Source organism: Mesoplodon densirostris, chromosome 2 (assembly GCF_025265405.1).
Source record: "Mesoplodon densirostris isolate mMesDen1 chromosome 2, mMesDen1 primary haplotype, whole genome shotgun sequence".
NCBI lineage: Eukaryota > Metazoa > Chordata > Mammalia > Artiodactyla > Ziphiidae > Mesoplodon > Mesoplodon densirostris.
Window position 1 is genome coordinate 99,363,619 of NC_082662.1, and position 21,814 is coordinate 99,385,432.

At 39.2% G+C, this 21,814-nt stretch overlaps 1 protein-coding gene across 1 annotated transcript; it reads right to left on the bottom strand.

The window, feature by feature from the left end:
* Window positions 1-865: 865 nt before the first annotated feature.
* SLC16A4 (solute carrier family 16 member 4) lies at window positions 866-21,206 on the bottom strand. The gene is made up of 8 exons (XM_060086399.1): window positions 21,120-21,206; window positions 16,747-16,879; window positions 15,881-16,024; window positions 15,544-15,705; window positions 13,749-14,264; window positions 11,620-11,831; window positions 10,467-10,560; window positions 866-1,026 (listed from the first exon to the last, which is right to left on the bottom strand). Exons 1-8 carry the CDS (start codon window positions 21,204-21,206, stop codon window positions 866-868), a joined length of 1,509 nt encoding a protein of 502 aa, XP_059942382.1.
* Between the last annotated feature and the right edge of the window lie 608 nt (window positions 21,207-21,814).

Below are 21,814 nucleotides of genomic sequence, written 5' to 3' on the forward strand. Positions count from 1 at the left end.
AGCACAGGCTCTGGATGTGCAGGTTCAGCGACCATGGCTCACGGGCCCAGCCGCTCCACGGCATGTGGGATCTTCCCGGACCGGGGCACGAACCCGTGTCCCCTGCATCGGTAGGTGGACTCTCAACCACTGCGCCACCAGGGAAGCCCCAACTTTCATATAAAACTTGTTCTAAAGATATGTCTAGATATTTAGCTTGAACATTCTAGATACTTAGATATAGTGAAAAAGTAACATTGTTTGGATGAGTAGGAATACTATTCAAATGATCTTGCAATAAAGGTTTGTTGTTTGTGGGGTTTTTCCTTTTTTTTAGCAGTTCTTATTTATTTTTTATTACATAGCAATACATGTTTATTATAGAAAATTTAAGAAACAAAATAATGAAAAGAAAACAAAGATTATCTCTAGTTAAGAAGCAAAGGTAAACTATTTGGGGGGTGTATACTCTTCCAGTCACTAAACAATGTTTCAATGTTCATTCAGATTCCAGAGTTCAATGGCTCTGTTTAATACTGCTTTATATGAAGGAAAATGGTTTTCTGTCTTTACACATTTTTGCGACTGAATTACCATGGCACAACTGAGAGTTTGGTTCATTTATTATTACAGTACATTCTGATTTTCATTTAATATCTAAAGTAACTGCTTCAGCTGATTAAAATTTTAGCCTATTTGATTAAATACTAACAGTTTAATTTAAGTTGCTATTACTCTTTTCTTACCACCAGTTAGACATTCTTCAGAGTGCTAAAGCAAAAAGGAACCTTAAAAAATTATGTGGTTCACCTTCTTAGTTTACAAATGCGGGTACTTTTCTTCCATGCTTTTGTATCCAGTGACTTTTAGTTTAGACTTTCTTTTGTTAAGCTCTCATTTGATTGCAGTCCTCTCTCTTTCTGGTCAGACTGTTTTTCCATCTCTCGGCCAATGGTACAAAGAAAAGGGAAACTGAAGAGAGGAGATAGCATATGCCCGAGAAGTAGAAGGAGCCGGTGTATGTCTGGGTATAATCATATAACCAGCCTATACGGAAGGAAGGATTTCTGTTAGTGATGCAAACCTTTCCATTAGTAGTTCTCAGACGTGAACCGTTCCTTGAAGGAAGGAGCCTCCTGTACTTACTAGTCTGTATTGTGACCCATTAGAAAGTTAGTCAAGGTGCTTACCTGTCTTATATGCTATTGTTGAAGTTAAATCAATACCATCTGAGTTAGGGGTTTAAACCTTGGGTTAAAAGTAATTGTGAACCCAGAGCCCATCTCCAGTCTTGTAATGGAAGTTGGAGAAAATTAGGAACACGTACCATTTCATTTTACAATGAATTTTATTAGAAGACCACTATACTTGTGAAGAAAAATACTGTGAATTACTATTTTCCAAAGAAAAAAGTGAGGACTGATTATTATCTTTTTTTCCTTCCCTGAACAGACATTTGAATTCTTTCTATGTTCCCAGCAACGTGCTAGGTGTTAAGGATATGATAATGAGCCAAAACAGACATGGTCCCTGCCCTCATAGACCATACAGTTTAGTGGGGATTTGGTATTAACCATGTAAATTACACCTGCGATAAAGGCTGTGAGGGGATGGATGGTTCAGGAGGTTATGAGAACAAATGAAAAGGAACTGACTTACTTGGCCAAGTGGGTTAAACAATGATGATAATTCCCCCTGAAGTCAAAGTGCTCTTTTAAAGCAAGAATTGGGAGGGTCCTCAAAATCATTTGGCTAATGGCACATACTAGAACTTAGTAGGTGAAATGCTTTTTTTTTTTTTAAAGTGTGAGTTTGTGGTGGCAAAGAATATTTGTGCAAGGCACCAACGTTTATACATTATTGCAAAAGTCAACCCTGTGAAAAAAGGCAAATAATGTCTCAATATTATTATGAAAATAGTTTTGACCTCAGGCTGCCTAAAAAGGGCTCAGGACCTCTGGGGCGGGGGGTCACAGTCTTTTCTAGATTATTGTATGCATATTATGTTTGTAGATGCGAACTTACAATGTGGCTTTTATAAGTTTTTATATTTAAAATCTTGAAAACCTTAAGTCAAGGATGTTATTCTGATCATTTATTCAAAAAATTTTGGTACTCTATGCCAGCACAGTTCTGGTTACTAGGGGTAAACCCATGGACAAAAATGGATGAAAATATCTGTCTGCATGGAGCTTACATTGTATCTTTTGATTTTCACTTATATCTTGGAACATGATTTCTCACTGGATGTGTAGAGTATACCCTTTTTTTTTTTGTCTGATTGTGTATGTCTCTATCTCCTCTCCTTTTTATTCTCTTAATTGACTCTGATAGAGACTTTCAATTTTTGTTTGCTTCATTAGCTTTTTGTTTCCTTTTCTCAATGTAATGAATGAATGGAATGTTTTATTTAAATTCAGCTACCTTTAAGTTGCTTTTACTTGTTTGATCAGTGACCTCAATTAAATGTTTCTTGGAGTTAAGCAAAACAGTGAAACCGACTGGGACAAGTCTTTGTATTATGTTGATTGACCTTTAGATATCTAAGAAACGGTTGACCAATCTATCAGTTTTTCTAGAAATTTCTATGAAGGAGGAACTGTGGAAAGCAGCAGCAACCCCTCTTATCCTTTGTCATTCTTGCCTTCGTCCCTTAGTATAGCAATTTACCAGTTTATATATAACCTGTGAATTGTAAGACAGGGGTATTTGAAGTAACACTCTAGGAAAAGACTACAAACTCTTGGAGAGGGAGGTAGATAGTGCTGCTAAAAGGTCAGGAGGGTAAAGCTAAAAATAGTGAAACTGAGTTGTTTTATAAATCCTGGAGGGACTAAAACAGTTTAAGAGAAAACTGCTTATAAGCCTTTCATTTCACACACACTTAAAGTCAGAATGTTGTTTCTGAAATGTGAAAGATTAAGATATATTTAGTGTATTTTCTTACCAGGGCAGGGAATTACTTAGCATGCCTTAGAACTGTTTCCATGTATTTCCATGCAAAGTTTTTATTTATTTATTTATTTATTTTTGTCCTGTCGCACAGCTTGCAGAATCTTAGTTCCCCAACCAGGGGTTGTACCTGGTCCCCTGGCAGTGAGAGCGCTGAGTCCTAACCACTGGACTGCCAGGGAATAACCAATGCAAAGTTTAATGAAATAATTTGTTTTAAATCTGTTTCTCTCATTCATGCTTGATTATTGACAGATTAGTACATTTTAAAATTCTGTCCCTAAGATCTAATTGCCATTCTGTATGATAATAATGTGCAGTTGAGTATTTAGTTTTAAGATGTTATTTATAATAACAAATATGAGGTGAAATGTAAGATGCAGGACTATATTGTACTATTATTAATTAATTGTCCTGTGAAATTATTAGCTTCATAATCAAGCTTAAATTTAAGTGGCTACTAGGTAAGTTAAATTCATAGCTTTGCTGCTCTAACCAAACATCTCTACTTGGTTGGAATAATTAGCCTTTCCCCACTATTGAAAGTAAAAGAAGACTGTATAGGGAATTCGCCGGCAGTCCCATGGTTAGGACTCCTCGCTTCCACTGCAGGGAACAGGGGTTCATTCCCTGGTCAGGGAGCTAAGATCCCATATGCCACGTGGTGTGGCCAAAAAAAAAAAAAAGAAGAAGACGACTGTATATTTGATCTGATTTTATTAGGTCTTTGTACTTTTTTTATAATAGCATGAAATAGATGTATACAAATGCACTTTCAGCCCTAAACAGTTTCAGGGTTATTGTTGGTAGTTCAGAAACCACTGCATTCTAATCATTTTCAAATGGAAATACACACATAAGTTGACATTCAAAAGACTGGGTTTCTTTGTGGTCATAGCAAAAGCATTGTGAGTGGCAGAGAATACCAGCCACAGTCCAGGAAAGCGAGTAGTGGATCTGAGCCTCCACTCCATGCTAAGGAACACTGTATGTAGCCAGCATTCTGAGGAGTACACTGCCTACTGGTGCAGACTTCCTAAGCTGAAGTCCCCTCTAAGCATTTCCTTGGTGTCTCCAGACTACCTGCATCAGATTCGCTTAAGATGCATGTTAATTGTGCAAATTCATTGGCTTCCTAAGCATACTTCCTCCTAGGTGGCACCCAGTTGATTCTTACGTACAATAATTTTGTTGTCCAAATTACTTCTTTATAGCTGTAACCCTTGTTCTGGGTAGGAATATCTAATAATGTTTCCTGTGATAATTTAAAACAACTAAGAAGATAGGCCTCAGCTTCCTTAAACAGTTTTGCAAACCAGTTTTCTTACAGTCAACAAAAAAGGGATTGGAATAATCTTTTAAGTTTGATGTTTAATATAGAATCTAATTTTTTTAAATGTCAACATTTTAAAAATGATAGGCTATATAATTTTATGGGTTAAGCCATACATGTTTAAAAATGAGTTTAACATCTTGTCTAAAAAGTATTCATATCTGATATCTCAGAAGTTGATTTTTAGCTGAGTAATGAATCCTTTTCAATAGGATTACTACTGTAAGTTTATTATTGGTCATCTTGTTAAGATTTGAAATACCCCTAGAAGGCCCTTAATTCCAAAGTTCCTTGATGGTAGTTCAAATTAGTTGTTGAGGATTCTGTAAGTGACTGGCCAGTGTTGAACCAGAGCTTCTAGCTGTTAGGCTGTAGAATAGTGGCAGACTTCCAAGGTGTGCAAAGACAATGAACTTCTCACATTCTTGGGGTCACTGGAGCTGCCCGCTGGCTGTTAGCAGCCTTGTCATTTTACTTTGGGTGTGCTGTACAAATATTCCCCATATGTGCCATGAAGGGAAATATCTTGGGAAACATGGTTTAGCAAATACAAACCTCAGTGCCTTTTAAGACAGGAATTCTCTAAAGGCCTCATGATAGAAATTTGCCATAAGATTTACTGGTAGTGCTATAAGTATTGGCTCTGTGTTGTAAGTTTTATTAAGAGGATTGTGGACTGTGTTAGGATTTTGAAACTTGATTCCTTGGCCTTGAAAGGGAAGGACTACCTCCCCCCTCTCCTTTTTAAACCACAATAGAGAGCTATTTGGAATTTATTTTGGATGCTTTTGTAGGGATTCATTAATCCTAGGAATGCTGTATCAAAGTAAAATTCTGTGGGGTTTGTTGCTTATGGGGAAAATAACCACTGGATAAAGAAATGATTTCCATTGTTTCCTCTTGCCTCTTCAGGGTATAATATATTCCTCAGGATTTAAAGGACAGAGTACTTTGTTCTGCCTTCTCACTTGTCCCCCATATCCCCAATCTCCAAAATGGATTTATAGCAGACCAAAAGGTTGAGTTGCTTGTGTGTTTGTTTTCCAAATAAAATTTCAGGCCGTAGAGAAATTCTCAACTGATAGGCCAAGATGACTAATAAAACTGTAGAGGGCATGGTTGATAAAAGGTGGAGTGAGGACTGGGTGGATTATTTGTTTAACATTGTATCTGAAATGAGGATGGAATAGAGATAGGAAATGACCTGTCATTTCATGAGGAGATGAACTTGTCTGTGTTAATGGGACAGAGACAAGCTTAGATGGATGAATTTCCATTTTAGCCATTGTCTTTTCTTGTAAAACGCAGATAAAGAGTTAATGCAGGACTTCCCTGGTGGCGCAGTGGTTAAGAATCCGCCTGCCAATGCAGGGGACACGGGTTCGAGCCCTGGTCCGGGAAGATCCCTGATCCCTCATGCCACGGAGCAACTAAGCTCATGCGCCACAACTACTGAGCCTGCACTCTAGAGCCCGCAAGCCACAACTACTGTGCCCGCGTGCCACAACTACTGAAGCCCGCGTGCCCAGAGCCCATGCTCCGCAACAAGAGAATGAGAAGCCCGCGCACCGCAGCTAAGAGTAGCCCCTGCTTGCTGCAACTAGAGAAAGCCCATGTGCAGCAATGAAGACCCCTCTCAGCCAAAAATAAATAAATTTATAAAAAAGAAAAAAACTTGGAAAAAGAGTTAATGCAAAATTACCAGTTTTGCTCCATGGTGTTTCTGATGAATTGTGAGGTTGAATAAAAATAGCAAGAGAGAGATGTACTTCTTCTTTAGGAACTAGTTACCTTTAGCTTATTCTGGAATACAATCAACTTATAGTTATTTGGCATTAGGAATAACTTTCCTTGAATTTATTGAAAAAAATTATTTTTGTGAAATATCTGCTTGATTGAGTGAAGCTTTACTATATTTTAAGGTCATTTTTATTATACCAAAGCTTAGGGTGCCTTCATTTAAAGGTAAGAAAATGGAGACATGGGTTACAGTGGCTCAACCAAATTTTCAATTAATGAAGTGGAAGAAGAATGCAAATTCTAACAATTCTCAGTTTTAGACATTTTAGACTAAGTCCTAATGTTAAGCAGTGTATGTGGCTGACAGAGTGAATGCTATACCATGATCCAATAAGGTATGAAAGAACATTGAACAAATAATTTTGTCTTCTCTGTGTCCATGTGGCAGCTAGTAGAGTTCTGTGCTAATAAGTTGATTAATAATTATTGAATGAATACTGAGTTATAATCAACTAATTATTTGTGAACCAAACAAAAACAAAATAAATGAACAAACCAAACCAAACAAACATGTAGATACAGAGAACAGAGTAGTTGTTATCAGAGGGGAAGGGGCAGGAGGGAGGGCTAAATGGATAAGGGAAATCACCTATATGGATGGAAAATAAATTTTTGGTGGTGAAAACAAAAACAAAATTATTTATGGCATTTTAAGGGAGTTTTCAGAGATTTGTGATTTAAATTTTTTATATTAAAATAAATATTAGCATAATATATGCACTCATCAGTTGGGAAAGGGGGGGTGTATGTGGAAGAGAGGGGAACTACATTCGGTGGTTTTGTTTTATAGGCAGCTGATATGGGTTGTTGTTGGTTTTATTTTTAAATGAAACTGAATAGCCCTTAGAATTTTGAGCTCATACGTCAAATACCTCGGGTACAAGAGTAAGAATTTCACATAAGTAACTTATATCTGTCTTGTACATTGGAGAATATGATTATATACTTGTTTTTTTTGCCCAAGGCACTATTTTTGTATTTAGATTGCTTTCTGCAGGTGTACTTTTGTTAACAGGGATCTATTAGAAATGTATATTAAGTTTTAAAAATATTAATACTTTTTATTTTTCCACAACCTTCCAAGGCTTCCATCATGGTGTCAGTGTTTAGTTCTGGATGCCATCTACCAGCAAAAAACAGCATTTGGGTTTGGATGAACAGTGACATTTGGCCTACCCTTGGGTCTACTGACCACCTACCTAGGTCAGGAAACTAGAACAACCCCAAAACTGATCCAGTCTGAAGCAGGCCATATTATTAACTAAAATTGAATTTGTTGCTGAGTATTGGTAAGAATAGGGAGGGCTGTGGGGTGGAGCGGGCAGGGTGGTCGCTTGTGGGGAGGCGGGGGGATAATTTTTAAACTATTATTTATTTCAATCCCTGTCAATTTTAACTGAGATCTGATGAAGAATTTTTTTTTTTTTTTTTTTTTTTGCTGTACACGGGCCTCTCACTGCTGTGGCCTCTCCCGTTGCGGAGCACAGGCTCCGGACACACAGGCTCCGCGGCCATGGCCCGCGGGCCCAGCCGCTCCGCGGCATGTGGGATCTTCCGGGATCGGGGCACGAACCCGTGTCCCCTGCATCGGCAGGCGGACTCTCAACCACTGCGCCACCAGGGAAGCCCTCTGATGAAGAATTTTGTTGCCACTATATTTCTTATCATAATCACCATTACAAAAGATGTATAAATAATTTTCTTGACCATATGCTCTATTCATGTTTTTTTTAAAGAAAAAAGTAACTTTAAAAAATCTCAGTTATATGATTCCTTGGGTTTCCTATGCTTTATTTTCCCCTTTCCTTGAATTTTTAAAATACGCTGTATAGAACTAATTTGTTTTTCTTTTTCATTTCCATACAGGAAGGAGAAAATTATTATTCATGTACCATTTTTAACTAGTCTTTTTTTTTTTTTGGTGGTACGCGGGCCTCTCACTATTGTGGCCTCTCCCGTTGCGGAGCACAGGCTCCGGACGCGCAGGCTCAGCGGCCATGGCTCACGGGCCCAGCCGCTCCGTGGCATGTGGGATCTTCCCGGACCGGGGCATGAACCCGTGTCCCCTGCATCGGCAGGCGGACTGTCAACCACTGCGCTACCAGGGAAGCCCTTAACTAGTCTTTTGACTGAGGACTATTATGAAACATTTTACTGTTTGCTAGATTCCTCATTTTAAATGCCTGTAACCTTTTATAGGAATTTCAACTTTTATAATTTGGTAATAACAAGTCTAGGTAAGTAAAAAATGAGGATCTCATACAGTTCGGAAGATCTAAGTTTGGTTTAGAATTTAATATTTTATAACCAGTAAGCCTTTCGATTTAGTTAAAGCTAAAGACAGTAACGTAACTTGCCTGTACCAGTTGACGGTTGAATGGATCTGTAACTCAGTATTTCTGACGTTCTTTACTAGTTGCTGCTGGAGTCAGAAGTTAGGAACAAATCTAATGGCCTTTGTAAAACCCTCTTGTCACTTCACAGAGCAAGGACCTACAGCAAGGGCTCTCCCGAAGTCTCCCTTCAGCAAGAAGCCTAGCACTACATTGTAGTCAATGAGAGACCATGGTACAGAGCAGGCAACTTAACTGAATTATATATTATTATCATAATCTTGTTTAAGATACTCTGAGCAACTCCCAGACTAAAAACCTGTACTTAAGCTTTCAGCAATAGCCTTATCACTTCCTTTGACTTTTTTGTAGAACTTAAAAAATTTATGATTGCCTAAATAATATTTTCAGAGTTAGTAGGTAAAAATTCTACCATGAGCTCTGTCTTTATCCTTACATACAGTGCTAGGGTATCATGGACATTGGGTAATAAAAGGCTTGTAACTTTTTTTTTTGACTCACTAATAGTAAGAAATGTGTTTTACATCACATATGTTTTCTGTTACATAGGTGTGTGTGCGTGTGAAATAAGTTTCACAATAAAGTGATGCACTCTGATTTCTAATCTGCTCGTGGTCCTTTTTTATTAAAAAGAAAATTTTAAAGATCATGACCAACAAATTGGTTTCAAGACCCACACATACATCTATAGCTTTTTCCTTTTAAGTAATACTCCTCACAAAACTTGCTTTGTCTTCTCATACGTTGAACTTTTTAAATATTTTTAAATGTATACAAAAACATTTATCTCTAAACATGTTGTAGTTTTGTTATTTGCCTTCATCATTTGAATAAGATATTCTGTACCCTGGTATTTGTTACTTCCCTACACTTTTGGCCTAATAGACTTGAAAAGTTCCAAGGCATCGTTAGGACAGCCAGTGAAGAAGGGTCAAAATTGAAAAAATTCATCAGCAAACTGTATTTGAACTCTGTATTTCACTGACCTGGGTACTAGCCATAGAGTAGCTAGCTCTAGCCACCTCTGGTGCTTGGTCTTTTACCACTCCCTGTATAACAGTTCTGGGCTATGAAATTCTAGCCTGTTTTCCAGTTACGAAGTATTGGCTGAGTTAGAGCTCATGGGAAGAGGTGTGTTCATAAATGCAAATAAGGACTTAGTTGTGTATTTGTGTAATTTTTTCCTTTAGATAGGTATACCTAAATTGAAAGATAGTGGTACATTGTTGTACCTTCAGTAATAATTTCTTTTATTAAGTTTTTATACTTTTGATATTTGCCTTTATGTCTTACGTTTATAGAGGTGCAAATCTAACGTCATTATAAAACTTAGTTAAAAAAATGATAGTGGGACAAGATCAGACCCTTTTTCTGTCTTACTGCAGGACTGAGGGAAGCAGAAGTAAGTTTTAGGCTGAATTCCTTTTTGTGGATGATTGGAAATGCTGTAGTAATTTGTAATTCAACTATATTGAGAACCTATAGTGTAAGATACTAAAGCTTAAGTCTGTTTCCTAAAGAAATTTGTGTGAGTAGGCAGTCTTTTAATAGTCTTAGATTAAATGTTCAGCAAGCACAAAATGTCCCAATAGGTAAAAAGTGAATGTAAAACAATGCTTCAGCCTTAAAGTTACCTTAAAAACAGAACTCCCTGAAGTTTTACTCTACTTGTATTTAATGTTCCCCAGTGGCCCCACATGTCCTCTCCACAGATTCTGGCCTTTAGTCCAAGACAGCTTTTGTTTGTTTTTGTTTTTAACCATCATAGGTCTTTGGGCATCTGATAAAACTCTGGATTGTCTCCCCAGAGAAGTAGATACGCACACAATCTCTGTTTTAAGACTCCCAAGAGAATGTAGGAGTCTGCCTAGTGCACATCTGTTGAATTAACCCTCAGATTCTCCTGGATTAGTGATGGAGTTGTGAGAGTTGGTATAGGAACAGCAGAGATAATCATCAGTAACGTCGTTACGTGTTGCCATTTATCATGGATCAGCATTTTGTTTCATTGCTGTTAAAGTTTACTCAGAGTGTGGGTAAGCTGTTACCTGCTAAAGGTGGTCCAGAAAGGACAGCCATCCCAGCAAAGAAACTGGCAAGCCCCAAGAACCTGTGTACCATAGAATTCCCAGACAGATCAACCTGCAGGGATTAGAATCCAGTGTTAGCCACATTGAGGGTGAAATTCTGTGGAGACCTTTTCCTACAGAGGGGCAAATACTGTGTATGTCATCTGAAACTGTGAACAGTTGACTTCTGAGGTGATTTGGATGGCATTTTACCCTGATACTATGAAAGAGCTGAGGCAGATAGGGAATAATTTCAGTAGGCAGACAGTGTTTTCATTTTATTAGTAAGGAATGTTGGTTTTTGTTTCTTTTTAAAAATCTTTTAATTGGTTCAGGGATACTTTTTTCCCCTGAACCTCACTGCTCTTCTCTGTTAGGAAATGGTATTTACAGTTGGAGCTGACAGTGGTATTATTGAATCCGCCTATGGCTGAATACCAACCATTGGTTTATAAGAAATCAGATATCACAGGAGTTGATTTCAGCTTTAGAAAGTTTGCTTTTTGCTTAAGCCTCATATAAGATCCTGCAGCACTTACGCTAATATTGATATCAGGTCAGAAGCTTCCGGGGGATTCTGTTGCAGCACACTGGGGGCCTAGTTCTAAGAACCCATGGGATTCCAAGAAAAACCCAGAAGTATTTGTATAACTCAGTTCCATTCAGGTCTAGGACTTTATGTCAATTTGGGGTAAAGATGGAGAGGAGTTAAAAACACAGTGTCCTTATTAAAGTATACAGAACTTCTCTCAACAAGAGAGAAGCCAGTGCTGGTCAGGAAGCCCTTTTTTCTTTTAAGGAACTCTTCCAAGATGTGTCTTAGAACCAAAGAAATTTCTGAAGCTGAAGGAAAGAAGTGAACTGAAGTCTAACCTGGGAGACTGATAAGCAAAATGGAATCCTTCTGATCCCTATTTTGCTCTTCTTTCCTGTCCCACGTGGATAGTCCTCTCACCCCCCGGCCCCACCCCCCCCCAAGGTAAGATGAATAGCTGGATAAGATATAGCTAAAAGGTTTCTGAGTATGTCTTTAATTATAAAATTAATCCAAAATATGTTTTCTCGTTTGGGGAGGTGATTGTTAACACTTTTACTAAATGGTGTAAGAACATTAATGAGTGCGTCTACTCACCAGTACAGGAAGTATCAATGCCAGGTAACCACCGGAGAAAATGGCAAAGAAGATGGTATAGGTCATAAGTAGTGGAAATGTGGTGGCAAAAGGAGCAAGCAGGTTAGTGATGCCGCAGAGGATGAGGTAAGACTTGTGGTAATGATACTTCTTGATCCAGTTACGATCAGCAACCCATCCGGAGATAATCTGACTGACTGTCTCAATGATACCTGGAACAATATTGAAAAGGTCTTATGAAATCCTAATTCCATTTTCCTAGCCCCTTTGAAAACTGTAAATGCATAAGGCATCTTTTCTTAAGTAATATGACTTCATCCTGAGGCTGGGACATAAGGGAAAAAAAACGGTTCCATTTGTCTATCAATAGATTCTTTCATTTACTTACCTATTCCAGACACATCAATAAAATACCAAAAAGCCTCCTTCAGAGTTGGGTAGAGGACTCACCAGTTGTTTTTTCTGATTGTTTTTGGGAAACTCATACCACCAAACTGGGAATACCAGGTTATAGAGAACGCTGGGCTCAGGCCTCCCTTGAAGAGGAAGTGAGATTTCTTGAAGATTAGTAAACCCACAGGTTAGTGTCCTGGGGAAGTTATATGGTGGATGACTGGAGTATAAATAATAAAGTCTTATGGTGAAGAAAAAAAACAGATGTTGAGACTCATAATTGTATATGAGGTTTTGGTAATTAAGTCCAAAGGCTATTATGCTTAACTTGAAAATATGTAGAAAGTCTGGAAATGGGAGATCATCTCTTGAACACTGGAACTATGGTGTAACTTGAATAAAATTTAAGAATAACATTTTTCACTTAGTTTTATGATAACAGAACATTCTTATCCTTTATCCTATTATATGTTAATATAGCAGTTAAATACTGAAAGAGATTTTCACCAAGAGGAGCATGAGCTGCAGTTGTTTTATACTTAAAATTCTTCCTATGGTTTAAACATAAATTGCTCCACAAAAAGGAATTAAAAATTCATACTACCATCTCTATATCTATTTTTACAGTTATTTCCTAGATTACATATTGAAACTTTATTACGTTCTTTGGTCCTGCTATAAAGCCTTAATCTGATCTAAATTGATACTACCAGACACTTTAGTGGAAAAAAAGTCAGTTTAGCTATGTATCTTTTTCTTGTGTACACAAGTTTTATTTGACTGAAGCAGTTGGAAATGGGGTGCAATCAGTTTTGCAAGGGCTTGGTAAATAGTCTTTTCCAGAAATTAGCAAGAGAAAAGTTAATGTTGAGCTACTGAGAATTTCCAGATAGAGCAAACCAGTTCTATTTCATTCATTTTCATTTTTTTAGACTCCCTATTTTGTCAGTTGAAAGAATCCATATCTTCTAGATCAAGCATTCTGTTTCCATACATTTTTGTAAGTACTCAACTAAAATGATTGTTTTTTTCATCCTAGTTCATTTTAAATGTCAGCCTACCCATTAATGACTAGCCTTAGTATGCTTATTTATCTTATCCTCTTACTTTGAGTTAAAGGGGGAAAATTTTTTAGCTACAAATACTACTAGAACATTATTGAATGCTTACAGTAGTTCAGGTACTATACTGAACTCTACATGCATTACTTGCTTAATCCTAATCACCTTCTGAGAGTAGATGCTATTATTCATATATTACACACAAGGAAATTGAGACATAGAGAAGGCAAGTAACTTGCCCAAGGTCACACTGTCATACACTGCAAAAGATTGAACCTGGAAAGTCTAGCTCCAGAACCAATCCTTTCAACCACTGCACTGTGCAGCCTACCTAGGATTGTTTTTGCTTGCTAAAATGGCAGTTGTCACTGAGCACCAGGTTTCTAAAGTTCGGTATCCAACAAATACTTAGATACTGACATGAAAATAAGACTTGCTTTGGGGTCTGCTGTCTGGTAGGGAAGAGCCTGTGTGCAAGATGCAGTGACAGGTTGGAGGGAAAGTCCTGCTGTTCCCACCAGCCTCAAAAAACTTGCTTTTCTGGCCTTCCCAGAACTCCTTTTTTTTTTAAAAAAAATATCCTTCTTAAGCTTTTTAAAAATAAAATTTAATAAATTTTTGTAAAATTAAGTTCATTTCTCCTTTTGAGGGTGAGGTTGAAGTAGACTTTCTTACCAGCTACAGAAACGAGGTAGGAGGCATCCATGATATTAATCCCCAGTGTTTTGGCTCTGGCTACCAGGTGAAAGGTAGGGATGAAATATGCCAACTGACTGAGGAGAAAAGACCACGTAAATATGTAGAAAAAAGGATTCTTAAGAAGAGAAAAATCAAAGAGTTTTTGTTTGCAGCTCCACAAAATACTCTTATTCCCATAACTTTCTTCATTAGTTTTTCGGAAGAGTCTGTTCCTGTTAGGTTCATTGTTGAACTCTTCATTTTGATTTTGTGAGACTGTTAAACTTATACCAGGTTGTCCATCCTGCATAGTATTGTCCCTGATGGCAGACTCTTGTATCTCATTGCAGCATGATGTTTCTGTCCCACACGCTGCCTCTGGACCACTTGCAGAAAAACTGCTACTTTTATCTTTAATATCGGAATTGCTCTCGCTTTTGATATGGGTGGGTCTCAAGAGCATACTAGAAGGCACCAAATGCAATGTGATTGCTCCAAATAATATAAGGGCACCTAAACAGGAGAGAGAAATTGAGAAGTTAAGCTAAAAATTACCTCTCATTTCACAATACTCTATATGCTTAGGCTCAGAAGAGGCCCCACCACTAAATATTCAATCATAGTGCAATAATTCCTGAAAACCCTGCTTTGTCCTTGTATTTAGCTGAAAGTATTTAAATTCATTGACTTAACTGAGCCGTACACACTGCTGTATCCTTGTGAAAACAGGGAGTCCTTGGAGTTGGAAAAGGGGAAAGCTGTGCCACTAGGGGGCATGGAAGGAGAGTTATTTGTGCTAAAGGAAAAAAATGGTTTGGGGTGGGGGGAAGTCATTTCAAATGTTAGAAAATTACAATGTGTTTTAAATATCCTGAAGTGAGGGTGTAGATTTAGGTACAGAAAATACAGAATTAGGTAACGGGAATCATTTGGAAACTGCCTTAGAAGAGGAGATAGCCTGTCATCCTGTGATGTTTTAAATTTCCTCGAAAGAAGACATGCCAGTGTTGCCTTTGAAGCTGAATAGTTGCTTGACTTCAGCATGTCCTGACCAAAGCTGTGACTTGAGTGTGTTGCTTCTAGAGATAGAATTAGCTGTAGGTTCTGCTATCCTGTCTTATGGATTTGTCAGCTGGTCTTGTTCACCATGAGACTACTGGTGTTTTTTTTAATCAGGAAAGGAAAAGTTCAACAAAACTGCTCTGTAGATAGGAATAGGCTTATATATTCATGTATATGTATATATACATAGATTTTTCCCCCAATACTTTGAGGTTATTTTAATCCAAATGTTTTATCTCAGGTATGAAGAAAATTGTGGAGTGAATGGTTTTTATTCATTTCTGAAAATTTATAGTTGACAGTATATAAAAGGTTAAGTATTAAGGAACATAATCCTCTTTTCACTCAATTTTTTTCCATCTATTTTAGTGAATCTGATGGAGGAGACTTTTTTAAAAATGCAGATTTTTTTCTTAAAGAGAAAATTTGAAGAGAATGCTTTGAGTAGAGGATCCTTGTTTCCCCAGGAGTACCGCTTTCCCTGCAAAGGTGTGTTTCCCCAGCCGCATAGATTGCCCTCCATCCCCTCAGACTTGAACTCTATGGTGAACTCTGAGTTGCCTGCGTGGTGGGCAAAGCCTGCAAGTAGTTCAGAGTCTCTTTTGCCATATATTCTCCAAGGAAGAATACTTTACTTTAGAATCATGCTCACTTCCTCTGTAGTCATCAGAGAGAGGGCTCAACATTAAATCTTACAGAGTTGATGGTTCAGAAACTTAGAATGACTCACCTGTCCAGTCATATAGATCTATCAGGACTTTTGTGAAAGGCGCTAACAGAAATGTCAGTCCCATCCCTGAACGGGCAATAGCTGTAGAAAGAGCTAATCGTTTTTTGAAGTATTTGGTAGTGACCACAGCAGCGACTTGGTACAAGAAAGCAGAACCCAAACCTAAAAGAAAAACATAATAGCTTGGAATCGCTTTCACATTAAGTGGCTTGGTACTGGACAAGATATTCTCCTGGACCTGAGATAATATAAGTAGGCCTTTTGAACTCATGGAGAGTAAAAGGGAAGGTTCCTGCTTCCATTTTTTTTTAAGTCTTAACTTTTACAATGGACTCACCAGGTAAAAATCCCATAGTCACACAAAGAAAGGGAATGCTTGTAGCCCAGCTGCTGATCAGATATCCACCAGTAACAAGGAAAGCCCCAAGAATGGAGGCAGTTTTCTCTCCAATTATGTCACAAATAACAGCAACTAGGGGACCTTGGGAAAAGAAACAAATGCTAGTTAAATGTGCTCTGGCATCCCTTAGCTTCTGGTGTGCAATTTAAATGGGCAACTGAAGGGAAATAAGAGGACTCTACATTTGTGTATCCTTCAAAAAGGTGTCTGTATTGAGTTTCTTAATATTCCCAGCCCCACACTATTTTGCTTTTAGGAAGAAGTTTTGTTTTTTGTTTGTTTTAAAGAAAAGATTGTAAATAAGCAGGTTTGGAAAGGAAGCTTGGTGAAAATTCATTATGAGACCTCTGCAAAAAAAGGTTGCCTCTAGTGACCTATGACTAGAACAAAGTTCAGTTATTTATCTACACCATGTTCTAGCTCCAACTAGAACTAAAGGAAGAGGAATTGGTTCTGTCTTTTAGAGCTTTATGGTCAGAGCTTTATGGTCGACATTCCAGTTGAGAGACTGGCTCACTGAACCTATATTAAGACACTGTTGAAAGAAACAAGGCATGAAAATTGAATCATGGAATTAAATAGTTGGATTCTTCACCTTTCTTTGTTTAAGCACTAATTTTTCTAGTTTGTCCAAGTCAAGCGGAGGCTAAACACTGCAAGTCCTTTTCTCAACTTTACATATTGATAAATGAACCTGAGTTTTAGCAAAGCTTCAGTCTTGATTGACTGACAGATGAGTCTTCTTGGAATTGCCCTTTGGTGGTCCTTTTCCTTGGATAGCAAGCTTATTGATGGCTTTATACCTGCAGAAAAACGAAGTGATGACATGATGGATCCAATCCAACCAGTTTGCTCTGAGGTGCCTTCAAACTCTTCTTGAAAAACCACAAAGAAAATTGCAAAAGTCTTGGTCATCCCCATCACGAATACATTTACCTAAATCAAAGCAGACCAAAGAGTCCAAGTCAGGTGGTGAGTAAGCCATTACAGGGGAGGTTGGAACTGCTGGAGGCTCTGATTCTCTGTGTCACCTGTATTTTACCAGTTTGTTTGCCAGTTCCTCTTTGTAACATTTTATATTTTGGGGGCAGGTTGTCCACTTAGAGTGTCTAATCACTTTACATGAAAGCATCTCATTTAATTCTCATTACAAAGGCATGGAATAGGTGTGTCAATATTGTATTAGAAATTCAGGAAATTGAGATTTAGCTTAAAAGTTGCTCAAGATGGGAATGCTGGAGCTAAGACTTGAACCCAGATAGACTGACTCCAGACCAACCACTATACCATCCTGTTACAGTAGCATCTGTTAAAAACAGCTAATTCCAGTTACCTTTGTGAGAGATGTGTGTTGGTCCAAAAGAATTGTTCTGTCAGTTCTTAGGTTAGCTTTGCTTTAACTCTGCTTTTGAGCTGAGTACCCTCCCTCACCTGGTATATAAATACGGCAACCATAATAATTTATCACCCAGTTGAAGCTCTTTGAGAGTGAAAAGTAGCGCTATTAATTGATGCCTGGGCAGCAAGGGTAATGAGGATATATGGTCACCTTACGGTTGGGTCATGTGCCTCACCCTTTTTTTCTGTCCCATCTAACCCTTTTGCCTGCACCACCCTCCTTCCTTCCACTAGGGGGAGCTCCTCTTTTGAGGTCAGGTTTTCTTTCAGTGGAGTACCAGCATTTGTTTCTTGGAATTCTGATTAGAAGGGGGGCAGTGAGGAGCAAGGTTCTGAGGGGAACTAGAAGGGAGGCCTAGCCAGGCTCTGCAGTCAGTCAAAGCCCAGGAGCCACATGTACTCACTCTTGTCTCCAGGGGCTTCCTAGTGGTCCCTTTCCTTTTTTTTCAGTGGCCTTGGTGTTTCAAGGCCACTTTCTCTGCTTTCAAGTTGTCTATGCATTGTGGAAGGACCACAGATCCTGGGTTCCTTTTCACTGATTCTTTCTCTGTTCACCTGGTAAATATTTCCCCCTGTGGTTCTGCAGTCATCTCACTTTATACCTGCCCCATAGACAACCATTATATCTCAAGGTTTTAATTACCACCCTTGAACTCATGGTGTAGTTGTGAATACTGTGTTCCATCTGCAGTCAGCCTGCCTCGGCCAGAATCCTGGCTCTGCTTCCTATTAGGGGTGTGACCTTGGGCAAACCACGGAAGTTAAGCTTCCTCTTTTATAAAGTAGAGGTAAAGTAAATGTCACCTAGCTCATAGGACTGTGAAGAATGAGAAAATTCTGGTAAAGTAATACTTAGCACTTAATACTCAAACTATTAACTATGTTTTTGTTATCATGTGTAACCATTCTGCTTTCCCAAGAGCTCGAGACTCATATTAATGTCTACCATATCTTTCTAACTCAGGTTAACTTATCCAAAACTAAACTCATCTTTCTCTTATCCCATGCCTACTCCTCCTTTTCATTTCTCTTGATTGGTACCATCCACCCACTCACCCAAATCAGAGACCTGCCTCCACTTAGGAACCTCCTTCCCTCAGCCTCTACCTACTGCATAAAATAACCAAGGCCTTCCCCTCCATCCTTTCCGCTAGACTCTTACTTCAGACTAGTATTATTTCTTGTCTGGAGTAAGGGACTAGGAATCAGTGGTGGTGCTCCAAGGTTGCAAAGATGGGGTGGTGAGGAGGAAGTCCCTTAATGTATTTTTTCCCATTCTGATTTGATAGAAGCTACAAGACTTTCCTTATTTAGAGTGAACAATGCTATGGACACCAGGGCTATATACTCAAAAATGAAAAAAGCATTTTCTCAAGCACTTTGTAATCATAACATGCCTCAAAGGCACCTCTATCAGGAAATGAGGCTAGAGAATATACATGAACCTTAAATGACCCAGACTTGTTTCTTTCAATTTAAAATACAGGGCGGTGATTGCCTCCTCTCATGAGCAGGGAATGTGACAATGAGGCGTCATTCTGTAAAATTACCCTTCCTCTTTTTCTGTGGACATGGGTTCTGTGCTGGCATCTACACGGTGCTGGCCTCTATGTTCTTAGCCATCTGAGTTTGGCTAGCTACTGGTCCCCCTCTCTCTGGTCTTTCCTTGGTGTCTGGGCATAGCAGCTGTAAGTGGATATGACTTGTCTCTAATAACTGGGTCTGTGCCTTCCACTGTGTATACCAAAAAGACCAAGGACATAGCCTTTGTAGCCACCCTGCCTCCCTCCCTTAACTTGTAACCTTCCAACTTTGTTTCTGTTTTGACTCAGAACTATTAAAAATCTTTTCCCCAAGGTCCAGATATTCCCTTAGTTAACTAAGCAGACTAGATAAATCTATATTATACTATTTCATCTCATGTTTTGGACCAAGGTTGATGGGTTTCAGTCCTGTTCCAGAGTCCACATCAGACACTGTAATGGGCTTACCCCATCATCCATCCATCCCTCCTCCCATCTGTCAACAGGTATTTATTGAGTGCCTACTGTGTTCTAGGCTATTTACTAGGGCTTACAGTGGTGAGCAAACAGACATGGCCCCTGTGCTCATGGAACATTCAGTCCTGGGACACAGGCTGAATACAGAAAACAATCATGCAAATATGTAGTTATAAAGTATGGTAAGTTAGAATGAGTCATTTTTTTTTAAAAAGTAGGGAGCTCCTGAAGAACATGTTGTTATTGGGTTTTTCACTCACCTTTTCAGGAGCTCATCTATTATAGAAAAGTAGACTTGTAACTTATGCAGACGCAAAAGCATTGTCATCTTAAGTACCCACATTACCGCTGTGGGTGATTGGCCTGAGTTAACTGTTAACATTTTGAGGACCCAAAATGTTTTTTTGTGTGTGTGTGATTTTATAAGTAGCATCACACCCAAAAAAGTGGGACATTGTTTATTAATCTGGTTGTTAGACAACTTTTCTTACCAGCAACTAAATTGGTCAAATAACTTCCTATCCTCAGAGGATAATACAGGAAAAGGAAGGGTGGTTATTGGGGAGAAAGGTGGGAGAATTAGAGATCCTCACCAACAATGCCAGTTATGCAAAGCCTGTGATGTGGGGAGGTGGCCCAGTCACAGGAAGGCTCTCAGACTCAGGGTGTCCTTAGTTTCCTTTTTAGTAACACTTCTGGGAGGAAAAAAAAGAGATTCCACATTCTTTGGTAATGAAGCTAATGTTTAACAAATAGTCCTGTGGTTTGGAGTTTTGTATTATGTATATCCTGGCTGAGGACTTCTTCCCCTCCTTTCCCCTTCTCTGTCATAAGGGAGGAGGTGTGGTATTTCTACATTGTGGGCTTCAGGGTAGTTAGTAGTCACCAGGACCTGCACTCCCTTCCCTGGGAGCTTCTTACTATAGGGCTGGGCTGGGGAGGAGGATCAGGAGGGAAGGGTATCTTTGTGAATACATCTCAAAGTTAACTTACTTGGGAACACTTAAGAGGAATTGGGGAGCTGGTGCCATTCTCAGGGTTGTTTGGGATATAGCTGTGATGGGATTCACCAGTCCCATCAGAATGAGCATGCTGATTCACATCACCACTGTCTCACATAACGACCCCAAGAGCTTCTGGGAGGATGAAGGAAAGAAGTTAATTAAAAAACAGAGTGCGGAGTCCAGCTGCTTATGGATGAAGGAGAAAAATCAGGCTCCAGTTTCAGAATCCACATCATTCTCTTCCTTTCGAGACATGTCAGAAATATACACTGGGCCTAACTTTAGCATAAGTTATGGTTGGCAGGGATGGGTTGGGAAGTGGACAGCAGGCAGAACAGAAGAAAAGTCCCTGCCCCCTAGGAGAGACGGAGGTTGCTTCCAGCAGGGTTACGTCTATGCTGGGTTGAGCTGGGGAACCCCCTCCCCACCCACCCCTGCAAAAGCACTTTTTAGCAGTTTCCAGTGCTACTTCTGGGATGGTTAAATGTACGATTGTCCCCAAATCCTAACTGCCATGCAGCCAGGGCAGAGCTGCTGATGGTAACCGGAGCACTCTGTAGGTTTAAGGAGGGGTAGGAGACAGGATGGAATCCTTCTGCTTTAACTCAAGGAGGACATTTTCAACTTTCTGTTGGGTTCATTGGCAGTTCCTGGCCTTGCTGTAACCCCCTTTCCATTCAAATGTCAAGGATTTCATAAGTGATCTTAGTCTGCTCTGAGCCTTTCTCAGGGAGCCTTCTTTCAGGCAGTAGCAAAGGGAAAGTAAATTCTTACCAGGAAGAAATGAAACACAACCATCCATCCCCAACCTCCATCCAGGGTTTTCGTGTAGGGTCGGACCTTCCCCTCCCTCTTCAGCATGATGCTTCGTTTGTTTTAAATGCAGAAGATCCCTGTGACGAATCCAAGACAGAGTTGACTCAGTTGACAAAATGTCAACTTTTATTTCCACTTGTACTGCAATTTTTTTTCAGCCTACCTCTAAAAATAGATGACTTCTCCTCATTTCTAAAGTTTACAGACTCTCTGGAGTTTATAGGCTCTCTGATCTCAACCTCAAAAATACAAGCAGGGCTTTATACCATTTGGGGGATTTTTGTGGAGGTCTGCTGCCTGGCTTCCCCTGGAAGTCCACAGGGAGCTGACAGTTCCCTTGGAGTATGTCCTTAGTTACATATAAAGTCTGCCCGACTAGACTGTCCCCTTATCCTCGTTTATTCCATAATCATGATCCAGGCAGAACCATGGGAGAAATGAGAAAAAGATAACAAAAGGCTGTGATGTGAGGGACATCAAAGCCACCACAGAAATCTCTCTTCCACCAGTTTGAATGGCCTCTGAAAGATGACCACTCAGTTCACTTCAGGCAGGAATAGCAAAAGAGTTGATCGCAAAGCCTGACCTCACTGATTTGTGGAGTGGCCATTCCTTGCACTATTCTCCCCCCAGGTCTGCAAACCAAATCCTAG